We start from the raw sequence: 18,615 nt of genomic DNA on the forward strand, positions 1-18,615 counted from the left end.
CAAGTGATAAATGAGAAACTGTCAGGCACTGCATCCCTCCACCAAGTTTCATGAATATCCAGCCGGTAGTTTGAGTAATCTTGCTCAAACAAACCGGCGGAGGATAAATAAATGTTTTAGTAATTCTCAAGTGAAACATTAGCTGGTTCAATCACATCTGGTCAACTTGACAGAATTAAAATAAGTATAGTAGACAAGTAGTATTTTCACTATTCACAGACACAAGCTTAACCCCCCCTTCACTGATAAAAGAAACAGCTATGTGAGAAATGGGTGAAATAAACATCCAGGCAGAGAAGCTTATAACCAATTTTAAGTTTTATTCATTTTTAAGTTCCCAGTACATTCAGCACTTGCAGGAGGAGAAAAAAAGCAACAAAATCAGAGTGTTTCAAACTAAGAACTAAATTAAAAATATTAAAATTGTAACCATTATTCTATTAGAAGATAAACTTTTTTTTTTTTATCTCCTCTTAAATATATATTTGATTGAAAGGTGGTAGGAGGGGACTGGTAGTTGGAGACGTCAGTGCAGGGAAGGTCAGCGTCCTGTAGCATTAACAGAATAACCCTCCACTTGAAATCCATCCCGTCCTTGTAAATCAACCACTGAAGATCAACTTGGGCATTTGCATCATCACAAGCTTTGCTACCACATCTCTTCCTATCGCTTATTCTAAGTTACAGTCATGGAGACTTCAGGAATCTGTGGGAGATCGAGATTCCCTCGTACAAACGTCACCTGCTTTTAAACACACAAACCTCCAAGGCAGAAAAAAATAAACACGATCCATAAAACTTCCACAAAAACAAATCAACTTTCTTCACGGCGACATCGACAACGGCCTGTAGATCTAGTCGTATATGTATAAAAAAAGAAAAGAAAAGAAAAAGAGGAGTAACGCTAAAACTGATCCTGGAACACATTTGAAGGTCAGGGATCTATTTTGGACCGGTTTTATTACAGGGCTCCGAGGAGGAAGGAACTGTTCACCCACAGAACTAAAATAAAGAGGCGGGCTCCCAAACCTCAGCGGGGACAAACTGCTGAGGCGTGCCAAAGAAACCGCCATCGCCCTTCCCGGCTTCTTTTCTTTGGCGGGGGAAATCGAACAGCACTACACGGAGGCGAGGAGGAAGAGGAGGAGGAGGAACGCTGCCGCTCTCTACGGGATGAAGACTGAATTTTCGCTCCTAAGAGACACACGGAGGAGAGACTGAGGGAGACAGGAGCGAGACGGAAACGTTACTTCACTACAAACCGAACATGTGAGCGACATTTGGTGAGATCTGACGTTTGGGAGGCGGGGACATGGCAGAGGTGTTTGGAAGACAACGCTGGCGTCCGAGTGGATGAATTAAAGCACGGCGGGTGCAGGTGGCGAGGGGCAGACACAAGTCCTGAATCTGAGGCGAGACGTGATTCACCAAGTGGAGACACTCCCTTCCCAAGACTTCCTGTCTGCTGTGTCCTCCGCCACACTGCTTCCCCCTCTCTCTCCCTCAATCTTCAGCTTTCCCACCAATCAGCGGCGTCTGTCCCGAGGGTTGCTGCGGCTGCGAGACCGTCTTCCACTGCCAGTGCTGGCTGAAGGTCGACTGGGCCGCTGACCTCCGTCCCTCCTCTTGTCCGGCTCTCTGTCTCGGCCGCGGTCCCTCTCTCGGTCTCCGTCGGCTCCTCTCGCTGCGCCGCCGCCGCCAACCGTCACGCCGCCTCCGCCGCCCTCCTTCTCGCGAGCCTTCAGCCGCTCCTTCCTCTCCTCTTCCCGCTTCTTGTCCTCATCCTCTTGCTTTTGCTTGCACCGCAGCTCACGCTCCTTTTGCCGCTCCTTGCGGTCCAAAATCCTCTGTGTCGCCTGGTGGACACAAAACACGGTTATGTTTCTGAGCACAGGTGAAGTCTTGATATTCTGAGTATAACAATTTACGACTGAAAACATGTGTGTGTGTGTTTGTGTGTGTGTGTGTGGGACGCACCTGATCCTCTGTCAGGGGAAGCCAGTATATACACGGAGCCGCTTTGGTCTTGAGGAACAAGTCGTCTAGAAGTTTGGCCGGAGGCTCATCTCCCTTTTCTGTTAGTGAGGAAACAAACGGGTGAAACTTCAATTGAGGCTGATCAGAATCAATGGAATCACCAGAGAAATTACAGATGAATTGTTACTTGTATAAAATGTATTTGTCTAAAAAAGGCAACCATTACTATCCCCTGCTCCTCCTCGTTCTCTTACCCTTCTTATCTGACTTCTTCTCCTTGCTCTTCGCCCGGTCCTTCCTCCTCCGCTCTCTCTCTCGGGATCTGGATCGGCGGCCGTCCTCCCCCGGTCTGGCGAATTCCCGGACCTTGTCCCGGTCCCACTCCCGCTCGCCCCGGGCCATCTCCCGGCGCTCCATCTCTCTCTGCCGTTCAGCCCAGAGGTCGCGCACTCCAGTGACTCCTCGCTCACGCTCCCGGTCTCGCTCGGGCATCAGGGGGGGCAGCCGGTTCTGAGGGGCGCTCGGCTGGGGGACGTGGTCCTCCTCTTTCTCTGGTTTCAGGATTCCCTTGTGAAAGTCCAGCTGCGGATAGACACACAGAGACAAATGTCAGATTGTATGGAGATTCACGATTTTACAAACAGATGAATTAATAATCTGAAGCCACTCTTATTCAGGAATACAGACTTTAAGGCAACAAAGTTTTAATATATATTTTATAAAGCAACAGATGACGCATCCACACTTTCAGACACTGTCTGGATTCAATTTGAAAATATAAATTATAGATTTTTTCCATCTAACTTGTGTGGTTCAAATTAACCAAGATTTTAAAAGGAAGTTGTGCTGGAATATGCTTCCCACCATCTTCTGTAAGGTTGGCAGCTGAGTATTTAATAGATTGAAGGTGTTCATTACCTGATCCTGCTCACAGAAGTCCACGCTGAGGACCTTGGGATTGCTTGAAGGCCATTTGACCCCGTGGATGGCAGATCTGGTGGAGACGGCCTCCTCTGCTGTGGCGTACTACAGACACACGACGAGAGGGAAACGGTTACGAGGCAGAGAAATCCTTCTGAATGTAAAATACATGTTAACACAGGTGGATATCAACACAGAAGTGAAAAGGTTCATGCTCACAGTGACGAAGCAGTGAGACTTGATCTTGTCGATCCAGAAGCCCTCCTCCACCAAGGTGCCGGTCTGGTTCAGCAGCTCCTTCAGCTGACCCAGGGTGAAGGGACGCACCTTCAGGATGAGGACAGAAAACCAGTCAGTCACCGAAGTCGGGGAAAGGCGATATTTCAAATGAGTTAAGAACATGATGGTGATGATCTTTACAGCCACACTAGCTTTGATCTGTCTTGTTTGTTTGGATTATGTCTTATTAGAGGCTGGGTGGCAAAAGAAATGTGTTATACTTTGAACCATGTGTCACTTTAAAGTCTTGCTTCTGTGGCACGAATCAAAAAATGTGCAAATACCAGTCATTAAATGTGTAATGTCTTGTCTTGTCATCATCTGTTTAGTCACGCACTGTGCCCCCAACTTAAAGTGATGCTTGACTGCAGCCATAATACCTGGTTAAGCGCTCCTGACTCTAATTATGGGTATGATGGTGATATGGTTTCCACTGGCATCAACACAATACGCCTCATTCACGAAAAATGTGTACGGTGGATTTGGAAAAGCTGGATTTTTTCCCCCTGAGCAACCACATCATTTGAGTTTGTGGGGAAAGTTCCAGGCTCCAGCTCAGTTAAGACACCAAAATATTACAGGATCTTTTTATGGGATTACATTTTAACTCTGACTTGGAGACACTGGGCTGTATTTGTGCCTATGACTGTAATGTAGAGTTTCAAACCCACCAGGTTGGTCACGTGGATGATATTGGAGATTTTGCCTCGGGGTGGCGAGGGCTGCCGAGCTGCACGGATGGGGTCGTCGATGGTGATGGACACGCCGGACTTCTGCTGGCTGATGGAGCGACGCACCAGACTGTCACTGGGAGTCACTGAGGGAAAGAAGAAGTGAGAGGGACTTTAAAAAACAGGAATGTGTGTAATCACGAGGAGAGGGAGAGATGCCTGAGGGATGATGACAAGACAGAAGCAGCAAAGAGATTTATACCCAACAATTTACAGCAGTTCAAAGCCCACAAACTTGACAGCGAGTCACTTTACCTTTCTTCGCCTCGACGTCCATATTGACGGATGTCTGTGATTCGGCTGCTTCCTCAGAGAGACTGTTCTTCCTTTTGTCTCTGGAAGTCCGGCGCGGTTTCTCCTTCTCCGGTTTCTCCACCTCTTCCTCTTCATTTGTCTGGCCATTTTCCTGACTGTCCCCTGGGACGACCTGGAGAGGAATAACAGGTAGAAAAACATGTGACAGTTCAAAACACACTGACAAAAACGTGTTCTTGAAATTGGACAACAATTCCAGATGAATATGTGATTTTAACTATTTGAACAAGATCCGTACCTTCTTATTTCTAAAGACAATGATATAACTCTCTGTACCTGTGTGACGGTGCGTCTGATCTTCAGTCCTTTGTCCTGGTCACTGTGGCTGTTGTCCAGGTTCTCCTCGTCCCCAGACAGTTGCAGCTCCTCTGGGTGAAGCTCTACGACAGCCTCCTGGTTCACTTTAATGTCCGGGATCAGAGACTGAAGCACAGAGACACAGACACGAGAAGGTTGGAGGGAACGTTCACTGGCGAGTCTCAAGCCACGGATTTCAGGATGTTAGTCTTCTACCAGTACCTTCAGTGAGTCGGTGGTGATGCTGATCGATGGTTTCTTAGCAGTGACTGCTGTGCTGGAGCCCCAGCGCCTCTTCCTTCCTGCTGCCGTCGCCGCCTCAGATTCTCCTGCTCCTCCATCCGCGGTGGCTGGAGACGTCTTACTGCCTGCAGGAGTCAGAGAAAGGTAGTTTATCACAGAGAAGAGAAGAAAGAGAGAGAGACAGAGAGAAAACACACTGAAGGGAACTTGAATGTCAAGTCACTGCAAGCTCAAAACATAAGAGAATGTTTGATTATTTAAAGCCTAATAGTTTTTCTGAGGGTAACAGTTACTCATTTAAGAGTTTACAAATTGAATTCAGACAAATAATTTGATTTAATATTATGGGAAGTCGAGTATGTAGATGAAATACTAGGAATCGAGGAGTAGATAAATATCATAAGACAAAGGAACAGAGGCTCTATCCACTACTTCTTTTCAGAGCATTTTAAAAAGGCAAAACTAAGTTTTACTCATCTGAAAACACTGAGCACTTTCAAAATTGCGATATTTAGCTCAGATTTTAAATTTAAGTGAAGACTTAAGTTTGGGTATTAACAAGGAAACATGTTGAAAATAAGTTCATACCAACTCTGTAAATCAAATCATTTCTATAATAAAATAAAGGTAAAACTGCAGGTCTAGACACAACTCCTACATTTTCAGCATGACAGTCACATGCGCTAATGTTCCCAAAAGTTTGAATCGTTTTAAGTAATTTACAGCTGAAAACCATAGGAGAGAAAAGGGGTTTTAAATTCTAGGAGTCTGGCATTTTGTTTTTGCCAGTCCTCATGTGGGACGAATGATCCAGGAGTCGGGGGGGAGGGAAAGAACATATAAGTGGTATACTCACTGGTCAAGGATATCTTCCGGGCAGCGAAAGCCTTAGGAGTTGTGCTCTGGGAGGAGAGAGAGACAGAGAGAGAACATACAGAAACCCCAGGGGTGCGGGGTGAGATGAGAACCAGAGTTCAGACCAGGCATCAACAGAGAGGAGGTGAAACAAGACAAGTGGAGGAGAGGGTGCGGGGGGGGGAAGATAAAGTAACAGAGACCTGGAGGCTCCAATTGTGCCACATTAAGAAGAAGATGGTTTGGTCGATAGTGAGACTTCAGACACATTTCTGCCTTCCACCTCTGCTCACAGACACAGAGATAAATCCATACGCTGCTCCCCTCTAGTGTGTGTGTCTGTGTGTGTGTCCATGATGTGCATTAAGTGCTGTGTGTAAGCTGGATCATATCTCAATACTGTAAGATATTACATTACAGTGTCCATCAGACTACTCAGAGAATAGAAAGTGCCTGTTTTTGATTAGATGCTGTCACTTTACAAGACTGACTGGGTGTACTTTCTCTCGAGCTGGAGGGGTGATCTCCACACTACTGTGATTGTCTTTAACGAAAACCAGGAATGATATGAGCCCCTATCTGTAATATAGTCCAGTGACCCTGTAACCTATCCTGTGTAAATCCTATCCAGAGATTTATTTCAGTTCCCTTTTAGGACTAGGTGGTAGAAACCCTAGTCCCAAATCCAGTCTAAATACTTAGGGTTGTGAATCACCCCCCCCCAACCACACGTTGATGATTATCAGGATGTGAAGAGGATTCTAAGATCAAATACTTTTCAGAAACATATTACCAACCCTACGTTTAATGTTAAATCATAATAATATTTAACCTGCTACTCATTAATTTTCCTTTTCAAAGCCGGCTCCTGTAATTACCTGGGAGCTGTCATGTGGTTCACAAGAACAAAGGAAGGGTGAACTACGTATGAGCCAGCTCTCCCAGCATAATAATAATAATTTTTAACTTGTGTGATGGCAGCACATGATCCCCGAGTATCTGTAGAATCATTAAACATGAAACTTTAAATATGAACTGACATCTGTGAACTGAGGTGGAGAGTAGGAGTGGTGAAGACTCAAAGATCTGTCTGGACTGTTTATACTGCAGCTGACATTCACCAATACACCATAATTATTTAAACAAGAGACAACTGTGGATCCACAGTGTTCAAATGCATGAGGAGCATTTTCATCTTGGTGTCAAAATACCAAATTCAAACGGCAGTACATGTGTCGGTTCAGATTTTATACTAAAATTACAAAGAGGAGAATAATTCACTCCTGATTTACAAAAAATATAAGGAAAGAAAAACGTTTTTGTTTTTTTTACAGTTTATAATTTCAATTAAACCATTTGACACCTGATTCCTTACTGGCTTGACTATGGCCCAACCGCACGACAGTGTGTACTGTATCTAGGCAACAAGGATCCAATCAGAGAAGGCAGAGGAGTGAGGGCGGGACTCGATTTGAGTGTGCAGATTTGCCACCAGGCAGGAACTTATCACTGGATGGGACTTTTTTTCTTGAATGGGGCTGGGGAGAACTTTTTGTCGTGTTACAGTCTTTTGGGAAGCCGGGAGTTTCAAATTGTCTCATGCTGGATTCTGATGAGGGTCTGGGCGAGGTAAACTTTGCTGGAGTCCATGATCTGTGAGGTGCATCGGGAATAAATCCACTGGCTTGGATTTATAGTCAAAGGTGTTCTTCTCCGATGTACGGTCCTGAAAGTCTTTCTGACATTTGATTGTAACGGGAAAATGTCAAAACGATATAAACTTGTCTTGCGAGGAGTTTGTGTGTTGTCCAAAATATTAGAGTAGGTGCTTGAAAAGTTTATTAGAGTTTCGGATTGCATGAAGGTCAGTTGAAGAGTCCTTGCCGTTGTTTTTCAAGTCGAAAGCACAGGAACAAGTCTTTTGATGGAAATAAAAAAGAAAAACAATCCAGGAGCTTTTGGCTTTGGAAAATTACAATCCAGAAAAATAGGTGTGATTGCCTCTACAATCATTGGGAAGTCTCTTGAGATGCAAGGGCCAGGTTGTGGATGAGATGAAGAGATCGATTTTTATAACACTACCAGTTGTCCGTCTGCCAGGTCCACAGCAGTGGCAGCGAATCTTGGTTTCCTGGAGAAAAAGCCACTGAGTCACTGACAGTGTGGCTGCAGAGGATTGTGTACATGCCCAGCACTCTTGGGCCACGTGTGGATGATCAATGGCACCGTGCAACCAAAGCCACGGTGCATGATTTGTCCATTAACTTGTCCTTGATATTATGTCCTTCGAATGTCTCTGTAGAACAGTTCCCTTGTGATTATCACATCCAGCTTGACGACGGGATTTCACTTTCACAGCTGAATAATGAATGTCCCCCTTTAAAAAGCTGGTTTGAGGGCAACTGCTGGCCTTCCAGGCTGAAGCAAAAACACTGTTCCAGATATTTGAGAGTGCACATAATCATATTGCATCCACAGATACGGGGCTTATCCTTATCTTCCAATGTGCTGTAAAGCTCAAACCCCAAATAGTGCTCGTATAACTGCTCTGGTCACAGTTTGGGTTAGTACAGCAGATCTCAGTCAAAGTCATTACTCAACCCTGCAAGCAGAGGGCAGTGTGGGATTGGAGGTAGAAGTGAAAATGACACTGGAGTGCAGAGGAATTTTGTCTTTCATCTGTGCTGCATCTGGCTTTTGGAGGACAGCAGCACGGATGTTGGGAGGATGACACTTGGAGACTCGTGTGCTCATCCTCAAAATGGGAGAGTCGGGGAGAGCGGGAGGCGATGCAGAGCGTTTGAATCACACTCCCCTTCCCCTATCCCATCATTCATCACCAGCACACAGCGCAGTACAGTCCAGTGCGGTTCAGATCGACGAGCAGGCTCCCAGCCCTCGAGGCCGGGTTACCATGGCGACTGCGTGCTGCTGCAGTTACCATGGCTGCCCTTGCTGTCGGTGGTGATGGGATGGAAGACGCAGTTCCTGCTGGCTCAGCGCATCACTGGAGGGCTACGGGGGAGGCCTCGCAGGCTCAGGTTTTACTCAGTGCCATACGGCTGCAGACTCTGGGCCTAATTCAGGTACCAGCGACGCACTTGGGCATAGCGGGACAGGAGTTGTAGGAGGAGTAGGAGGAGTGGAGGAGGTGTTGGTGGTGGTGGTGGTGGTGGTAGTAGTAGTAGTAGTAGTACGCAGCAGGTACCATTAGGGGCAATGGAAGAGGCATGGGAACCTTCATAACAAAGCAATCAATGGGGTTTTAAACAGCAATCACACCATAAATATATATAGTGAGAGAGAGGCGATCATGATGGGATATATAAAGGCAAAGATGGAAAGTAAAAGGGGGCATATAGGAAAAAGAGAGACACTGAGTTAAAGAGAGAAAGGCAGCGTGAAAGGAGGAAGCAAGAGAGCTGGGAGGATGAAGAGAGGGTGAAAGAAACAGCAGAAACAAGCCCTGATGCATCTCTACACACACTGTCAGGGTCCATTACTCGTGCAAACTCAAGGGAGAAATCTAAACCACACACACGGTAAAGGGACACATGCCTGATAACTTTCGATAGCATAGAGGTTATTATTCGAGGTAATCTAGAGAACATGCAATGCAATGAGCCTGCGAGAGTCTTACGTTGCTAACAATAAAGATCTGTGGTCTAATCCGGTTGTTAATGTGTAAACGGAAGATACAAATTCATAGTGTGTTTCAGTTAAATAAGGGAAAACTTCATGGGACAGCAAAAAATGAAATACCCTGGTCTGACTCCAAGACCCTGACACACCAAAAGATTTATTTTAGTAGCGTAAGGACAAAAACGGAAGGTTGGTGACACGTGCACTCCTGCACGAGGGGAAAATTAAGTCAGTAGTACTATTTAAGTAATTAATCTTGGCAGTTGAACATGAATCAAATACTTCTACTACAAATAATCTGCCCCCTTATCTAATTCAAATTATAAAACTATTGTATTAAATAAGGAATGAAATAGAAATGGGACCATATCAATTGTGAAAATCCTGGTATTGTCACTAAAAGAAAAAGGCAGAGGCAAGAAGATAAACAGAAACCATTTATCTCTGCCACCGGTTCAATGCTTTGCCAATTGTGCGGGATGCTCCATAAAACCTAAGAGCCGTAGTCACAGACGATTAACAGCAATTGATAATTGACCTGGTGCATCAGGGCGCTGGGGTTTAATGTTTTCTCTCACTGCCTCCTAACAGGCAGCAACTGTAGGGTGAGGAACATGCACTCTCCAGAGCACAAACATCTACTCTATCACTCTATTAACATCATTACTTGTATGCTAGCAGCATCAGCACTTAACATCCCTCTAAGAGGCCGAGCCAGATAATGGACGTGTGTGAGAGTTCATCAAAATTCATCTGGTAGTTATGAAACATTAGTTGCATTAAAAACACAAATGAAAGGTTTAGTTCATTCCTGTTTACTTCGGGACCCAACTCCAACTCAGCCACTGTTTCCTCACTGGTGATCAATTGTAGAATCGACTATGTGAATTATACGTTGAGAAAGGGATGTAGAAATCTCCACAGGGGCAAAAAGGCATGAATGAAAACATTTGAGTTGTGTTGGTTTTGAGTCATCCTCTAAGCTACACATGCTTGTATGTGAATGAGGATGTCGGTTAGTGGGAGACAGAACAAAGACCAAGGCAGCCCCACCCTCAGTGACCTTACCTCCTCCAGGCGGTTCTCGCTGCTCTCCGGCTCAGCGCCAGATGCCGGCTGATCGGCCATGGGACTCTCAGAGTCTGGTTCCACCTCTGTCACGGCGGCTGCGCTGGGCTCCGACACCTCCCTGCAGGAGTAAAAAGACATTTGTGGTCACTTGGGACTGATCGGTGAGACAGAATGATCTCAGCAATTCTCAGTAGGGATCCCCCTTGATAACCAGCTGGGCCTCAATCCAGACATGGCGGTGTTCCAGCTCAGCTCTTGAGACTGGGCGATGTGAGGATTAGTGTGAAGGGACACAAAACGATGTGTAGGACAAGACCGAGGAAAACACTGGAGCAGTCAGAGGAAGGGTGCTGGAGGCCGGTGATCTGGGTCAAGCTATAAATAACTCACCAGCTAACTGACACCCAGGGTCACAGACACACCTCAAACTAACTCATCGTCCAGGACGCACATAGTTCACTGGATGCTTGTCGTCTTCATCTGATTCTCAGTGGGTCATTAGAGAAACAGCGGTGCTTGTGAGGACGCAAATGTCCGAGTGAGACGATCTGCGGTTTACGGACTTTATACCAGGAGGCAAGACTTACTATCTAGAGGAAGTAAGTCTGAAAGTCAAACTCTGGGTAAACTACTTAACCAGTGCTCCCGACTTTACCCAGAGGTCATGTCTGAAAATGGCTCAGAGCTCACACAGCCAAAACTCTTCTTCATATTTTATTGCCGTCATCTACAACAGAGCAAATACAAGATTATATTTTTAGCTACCAGCTCAACTTCCCCTGCCGGCATTAACAAAAGCCTCCTCCGCATCCCCCTGCAGGTGGGGAGGATCACATCCTCCTCTCCATCACGGAGCACACGCTCACCTCTTTGATTCATCGTTTGGCTCTTTGCATTGTACATCTGACGGAGGTTAATAATCCATTCATCAAACATGGAAAGGGCTGGTATCGAATGTGAATTCCAGGTTTGATATCAATCACGGCATTGGGCTTTGTCCTTTGGGAGTTAGGCACCAATTCTTTTCTTCCCTGGGTGTGGATGTCAGTTTCTGTGTGTGTCTGTGTGTGTGTGCCAGACCAGGGGCACACCTGTGCCAGCTATAAAGGGAGACAGATGTCTAGGAGAAATATAACCCCTCAGGATCAGGAGAGGCCAGGCCAAGGTGATGTAATGAGCACAGAAAAAACACAATGGGCGATTAAAAGTGTTTCTGTATAGATGCGTTCTAGAGCTTCACATTCATGTACCTACAGGTTGAAATGAAGAAGCCCGCTAACGTACAGCTTCAACCGGCCGAACAACACCTCTGTTAGATCTACCGAAAAATAAATGTTACTTCTCACAATAATTGACAAAGTGATCATAGGTTTAGTGTTACCTGGAGCATCCATTCAGAATCATTGCAGCTCAACAGAAATCAAGAAGATGAACTCTCAGAACTCTTGTCACTGATCAGATCACACGTGTAATCAGCTCCCAGTGAACGAGGCTGAGCGCACTGGTGCCAGTTGGGAGAATGATATCACACCATCAGGGCCAATTCACACCGACTGTACAGCGAACAGATGTCTGCTGCTTTAATGATCTCCCTCGACAACACTGAGACCATTAGCAGCTACAGCCACACACACACGAATCCAGAAATAAAAAACACAGGTTCTCTGCGGGCTCCACGGTGAGATGCAGCCCAGTGTGGCCGCGCTGGGTGAGCCTTAGTGGGGGGACGAGATACAGTGAATCCTCAGTTCAGAATAAGAAACCTCCACGTTGAGGCTACCTGGCATGACTCAGTGTTGAGGTCAGGGGAGAGAGAAATCACTGCCACCACGCTTCCCCCCCCCAACACTATGAAACCCATAATTTATTCATCAATGTGTTCCTTAATCGAAACGCTATTTTAGGCTCTGATCACAGGGACCGAGCACCTCCCTGAAAGCACGTCTTCCTGCTCCTTCACCCAACAAAAGACTCACGACGTCCCCACCCCCGGTGCTCCTCACATGGACGAGCATGGCACACAAGGCCGGTGAGGGCTAATGGAATCGAACAGGCACCAAGGAGCTGCTGAGCTGAGCTTAAGGTTCACACACAGGCGGTCTCGATCCACACGATGGGACCGGATCGATTCCTTCTGGATGAATACCAGACTTCTGGGGTCGAACAGGTTGGTTCTCTTACCCGTTTTTGTTGCCTTCGGACAGCATGATGCCTCGACAGGAAACCCCGGACGTAAAACCAGACACCCCGGCAGCTAGACGCGCTTCTTCCGGTTTAAGGTCGTTTCAAAACGGGGACTCGAACCACAAATCGGACCCGGTGGTGGTTGTGTCTGTCTCTGATTAGCTGCACACTGCGTCGGCATCAGGGATGCGGTGCATGCATGGCGGCCATGTTGGCTACACAGACCTGTGTCAAGTCTACCGGAGTGCAGAAAATAGTTTCCGGTGGGCGGTTTTTCAAAGTAAAAGTCCGGCGAGGCGTTTAAAATGTGGCGCATTCCAGAATGTAATAGCAAACAAAATCGTTCTATCGGCATTTAATCAGAATTGGCGGAAAGAATCTACACGGGAAGGTGATGGAGGAACAGCAGCAGCAGTAGAGTTTGTTGTGGCATCTGTGCAAATGCCTGACAAGACACACAACCTGCTATAATTAGGAGCTTTGAGAATGTGTTTACAGCTGAGCAGTGTTTAAACATCTTGTAAGCATGTTATCAAGTCTGTGACACTTGTTTCAAATGTCTGTCCAATCTGACAAATTATACACGGCCGGAAATGAAGGCAAGAGTTTATCTGACCGGTCAAATTTGTCCAGGGAAACAAATACTACTTAAAAGTTCGAGAGAAGTGGATAAAACTACAACACAACCCAGTTCATTCTACTTCAGTGGAGACAAGGTGCTGTCTGTTGTTATGGTAAATGTTACATGTGATTCTACCATGAATCCAATCTAGATAACACAAGTGTCTCCGGTGACGGTAAAACTTGTCTTTTGGGGAAATAATGACTCAGTTATTCCCTTATTTATTTAAAAACTGGTCTAAAAGTAGCATCATGGAATCATGGATAGTGGATTAAGAAAGCAGCATGCAATAATGTAGAGCTGGACAATACACAATATAAGTAATCAGTGCAGTATATAGTATAATACATGGCCATGAGGGGCGATGAGGGAGTGTGTTTACAACAACCCCTGTTTAAAACATCTTGTAAGCATGTTATCAACTCTGTCACATTTTTAGATTCCCCATGCCTGTCAATGCTCACAGAATATACTCAACGGATAATTAAAGAAGCCATTCACGCAACAAATCAAATTTGTCCGAGCAACAGCCGAGAAAGAAATCTGAATATAACTTAATAGTTAAGGAGAAACCGATGAAGTTCCTTCCCAACAGAGTTTATTCGACTTCAGTGTAGACACGGTCCTCTCCGTTGTCATAGTAAATATTTCACGTGAATATACAAAAACTTCTATCTAGTGATAATGATATAACAAAGGCTCAGTATATATGGAGGACTAAGGTTAAAACATCTGTCTTTTAACTTAAGAGATAATGATAGTTCATAAAAGGCAATAAGTAACAGAAAATAGTTTACAAAGTAAAGTCTAAGAGGGACAAAGGCCTTTAGAGAGAATAGAATCAATAACATGCACAGTAAACACATTAAAAATTTAGAAAAGGCAAGAGGGAGGTGTGTGCATATTTATAATAATGGTTCATTGTGCTGGTGTGACTTCAATTTCAATTTAATTTCATCCTCAAATATTACGAGGACTCAACGACACTTGTTTTGAAGGTTCTTTCCATTTTAATTACTGTTACTGACCTTTTGGAAAGGTGTCGTTTCTCCACCTCCTTACTCAGGTTGGTATTTTTTCCTTCCTCTGCTTCTTGTCCTTGTTTTACCTTCTGTGAAATCATTTAAGACAAAACAATGAAACACAAATAGCAATACGCTTTAAGTTATGTTAAGATCAGCCGTGAAGAAAACGTTTTCTTCAAAAATATAACACTTTATGGCTGAAATATTGTGAGGAGATTGAAAGGAATAAAATACTGGAAATGTCTCCAATAATTTGGGATAAACATGATTGAAATATGATCAAACATGAGATTGTTATCATTATTACTAAACCTTAGGAATATCTATCAATGCTCTAGTCCATAACTGACCTTGAGTGGCCTGGCAGGGGAGGATTTTTCCCTGGAGGAGGAGGATTGTGACGAACGTGAAGACGAATCTGATTTGGAGTCAGAATCAGACGAGGAGCCTGAATCTTGTGGCTCAGTTACAACCACCCACGCTTTCTTGGCTGTCTGCTGTCTCTTCTCCTGCTCGTCCTTTAGCCGCTTCTCCTCTTGTATCTTCTCATCTTCCTGCTGTTTTCTCTCTTTTTCCTCTTCCAGACGTTTTCTCTCTTTTTCTCGCTCCTCTTTCTGACGCCGTTTCTCCTCTTCTTCCAGGCGTTTTCTCTCCTTTTCCTTCTCTCCTTCCAGGCGTTTCTTCTCTCTCTCCTGTTCTTGTGCCTTAATTCTCTCCCTCTCCTGCTCAAGCTGTCGTTCTCTCTCCTTCTCTTTTTTCAGGTGCCTCTCCTCCTCCATCTCTCTGGTCTCTTGTTGCCTCTTTCTCTCCAGTTTATGCAGTGGTGACTCACTGGACGACCCAGCAGTGGAATGAGCTGCATCTTCTGACATCTCGTGCACAAGCAGAGAGAGGGGTCCGTGCCTACTCTTCACAGGGGGGTCAGGGCTGCTGGAGCGAGAGCTGGAGTCAGAGTCTTGCCTCTGCAAGGTAGGAGGTGGGACAGACTCCACCCTTGGTGCAGGCTGAGAACCCTCTCCCTCCTGGTTCTCTGCGTCTGGTGGACTCTGCTTGGGTGTGTCAGGGAGGGGAAACAGGTCTGGGGGTGGAGAGGGAGGAGGCGTAGGGTGGCGGAGCTGCATGGGAGTGTGGTGTACCTGTGGTGGTGGGATGTGCTGCGGAGGTTGAAGCTTGCGCTTGGACCTTGCGCCTGCCAAAGGGACACTGGGGGGCATCTGCTGCGGCTGAGGAGGGACTCTGTTAGCCATTCGTGCTTTGCCAGGACCAGGCCCCCAATCCTCTTCATCATCACCCTCATCATCACCGTCATCATCGTCACTATCCATGATGACATGGCTTCCCGTCGCTACTCCAGCAGATCGGCTCAGGTGGAGGACGGGATGAGCTGAGCCCGGTTCACTCGGGGCAGTTCCCTCCTTCTCCTGGGCTCGGGGCACAGCAGGGGGCAGCCCCTGGCGGTCTGGCTTACCCAGGACACGCACTGACAGGGAGGCTACAGCACGAGGAGGAGAGGGGGCTGGGGGCTCCTTGTGCCCCATGGCTCGCTGCATCCTCGCTCCTGCAGCTTCAGGGGGCTCATGGTGGTGAAGGGTGGGACTGGGGCCCATGTCAGGGTTGTATCCCATCATCCCATGACCCATTACAGACGCTCCCCCTCCTCTCTCATCTGCTCTGGTCAGATTAGACTGGGAGGGTATGGGGCGGTGCGGCTGGGGACAAATAATCACAAGTCAGGACACATTTAATTTCAAGATTTCATGATTGTTTCAGCACTACTAAGATCATATATAACAGTTTAAAAACCGAATCTTTAAAAGCACCAGCAACATTTTGACATGAGATGTAGAATATAGAGAGGCATAATAGGAAAAGAGATTTCTCACAGCATTAGTTTGCCCTGAATCTTTAGTTTACCTCATTTGATTATTCAGTATGTGGACGTTACTGACCTCAGAGACATAGCAGTCATTGTCTTCCGAGTGGTCTTCATCCTCGTCTGGCACTGCAGGGCTTTCTGTAAGCGAGGGGGAACAAGGCAGGGCCTAAGTGTCAGCACCAAAATTCGGATTTAAATTCAAGAGACACAACGTTTGGACCCTAAACTAGGACAGATCCATTTCTCTAACGTTTCCGTCCACACAGAGATGGTTTGGGTTGTTTGAAAACTAACATAATTTGACCTTCTCCTGTTCTCTGTTTCCAATGATTCAAAATACCTGAATGTCAACAGTGGCTGAGTAATATGCGTCAAATATTGAGTTGCATGTGCATGACGAGGGAATCCTTGTCATTGAGTGTATTTATCCATTCATACGTCGTTCACACAGCACAGATTGTGTTTACTGTCTGATTTCTGATTGTGTGTCTGATTGTTTACCGTCGGCGTCTTCCTCCTGCTGGGCCTCTCTCTCAAGTCTCTGGCGAAGGAGCTCCTGCTGTTTGGCCAGGTACTGTTTAATGAAGCTGTTCTGGCACATCTCCTCCCCCATCTATGACAAAGAAACACACTCAAAACTCAACACTTGGAAATTACGTCTCAGAAATCACACAAGTTGTCTAAGGATAAGCAAGCAAGCCCATCTTTGATAATCTCCACCTACCTGAGAGTTGGGCTGCAGCCCACTGTGGGAGGAGGAGGACCTCTGTAGGTTTTCCAGCATCAGAGCCTGCCAGGGATGAGTAAGAGGAATAATTATAATACAAGATATTATACAACAAATTCAAAAGCAAATGTCCACCACGTACTTCAATATAAGGGAGCGAGCTGCAGCAAACTTCTATGACACACTCCATCTCAGGGATTTACATTTCTGGTCTCCATTTCACTCCATAAAGCACAATTTTAATTTAAATTAAAAGTAACTCAAATTGGATTTAATTACGAATGATCCTGACTGGTAATACTTCTATATTTCTAGAGAGTTATATCAAACAGCATGGGAGTGATGGGCCTCCTGTTCCCTCATTATTTACACACTAGTGATAGCCTGGTTGTGTTGTCATATATATATATATATATATTATGTATATAACATGCTAATAAGATGTTTTAAACCCGGATCAGTTGTAAACAAACTCCCTCATTGCTCCTAATCACTATTGTAATGCTGTATTGAAACTAAAATAACTACAACACTGTTATTACAGTAAGTATTACACGTGGCTCTAACATATAATTATGTGACTCAGAGTTCATATAACATGCTTACAAAATGTATTCCACATAGATTACTCCTATTGGTTTTTGCAAGACTTTATTGATAATGCAATAATTACAGATATTGTGTTATTACCCTACACTGTTGCTTGTTATTCCATCTCTTCCTGTGTTTTCTCAACCCACCATCTACTCTAACAACTTTTAAACCAATGAGTGAGCACATATATGATTAAATGTGTTATTGTATACCCGCTGGATCTTCCTATACATGGACTGCTGTGTGTATATTTAACACAGTGTCGTGTTTACATAAATATGGCGACAAGGAGGTTTTTCAGTGACAGGGGGCGCTTGAGTGCCCGGACCCGAGTGTTTCTTAAATCCTCGCTCCGGCCCTGAAACCTGTGGTTGTTTGTAAACTCAAAGTCTGCAGCTAAAAACAACAAAAATAAAAACAACAGCACTAGAAAGTACACAACGCGAATGGGTCAGTGTTACGTGTTTACATCGCCAGGCGCGCACCCGTCGCTCCCAACACACACACACACACAAAGCGCGGGCGCGGCCATGTACAGTACGCTAGGCCTCGACTTGACAGGTGCACACTTCAGCGGACACACGATGCACCGGGAGTCGCTGTGGATTAGCTCCGGAGCCGTAATGGCGGACGGTTTCCTCCCCGCCTGCCCGTTACAGAATAACCCGGTTTAAACGCGGTTTCAGCGGCAGGAGACGGTTCATGTGTTCCCGCTTCCCAGTACCACACACACGGCCTCGTAATGTCCACCCGACCCCCCCTCCTCCGTGTGTCTGCTCCTGCTGAACTTCGCCCAGACTCGAGCCCCTTGCCGGGGGAGCACTCACCCCCTTCAGCCGCTTGATCAGCGCGTTCTTCTGGCCGCTCTTCGGCAGGTTTCTCTGCTCCAGCGCGAGTTTCAGGTCCGCCACTCGCAGCGACTGTAGAGGTTTCCCGTCGAGCGTAATATCGTCGTCCGCCATTTTGCTTCCCTCCGCTCTTCGAAACTACGGTGGCTCCCCCCCCCCACTCACCAACCCCCCCGTCACTGCTCGGCTGTTTCCGGAAGAGCTCGGGTCGGACTGGGGCACACGATGTACCCTCATGTGTGGAACAAACTTTACTTAAAGTTCATCCCGCTTGAAAAGGCTCAATAAGAATATAAGAAATCATTTTATGCAATAACCATATTAGCTTGAATTGTATTTGACTTGTTTCTTATTGTAAACTCTTTCCATCTTGCTTTTATCTCCATTTAACTGTTGCACTGCCGAGCT

The 18,615-nt window shown here is 45.8% G+C and overlaps 1 protein-coding gene across 1 annotated transcript; it reads right to left on the minus strand.

The window, feature by feature from the left end:
• Positions 1-296: 296 nt before the first annotated feature.
• acin1b (apoptotic chromatin condensation inducer 1b) lies at positions 297-18,349 on the minus strand. The gene is made up of 17 exons (XM_062383667.1): positions 18,187-18,349; positions 16,763-16,828; positions 16,540-16,651; positions 16,112-16,176; positions 14,513-15,871; positions 14,166-14,248; positions 10,329-10,449; positions 5,620-5,665; positions 4,743-4,888; positions 4,500-4,646; positions 4,164-4,335; positions 3,849-3,994; positions 3,118-3,225; positions 2,896-3,003; positions 2,232-2,559; positions 1,978-2,075; positions 297-1,856 (listed from the first exon to the last, which is right to left on the minus strand). The coding sequence occupies exons 1-17, from the start codon at positions 18,319-18,321 to the stop codon at positions 1,527-1,529; spliced, it is 3,570 nt and encodes a 1,189-aa protein (XP_062239651.1). The 5' UTR covers positions 18,322-18,349; the 3' UTR covers positions 297-1,526.
• Between the last annotated feature and the right edge of the window lie 266 nt (positions 18,350-18,615).

Source organism: Platichthys flesus, chromosome 24 (genome assembly GCF_949316205.1).
Source record: "Platichthys flesus chromosome 24, fPlaFle2.1, whole genome shotgun sequence".
Classification (NCBI taxonomy): domain Eukaryota; kingdom Metazoa; phylum Chordata; class Actinopteri; order Pleuronectiformes; family Pleuronectidae; genus Platichthys; species Platichthys flesus.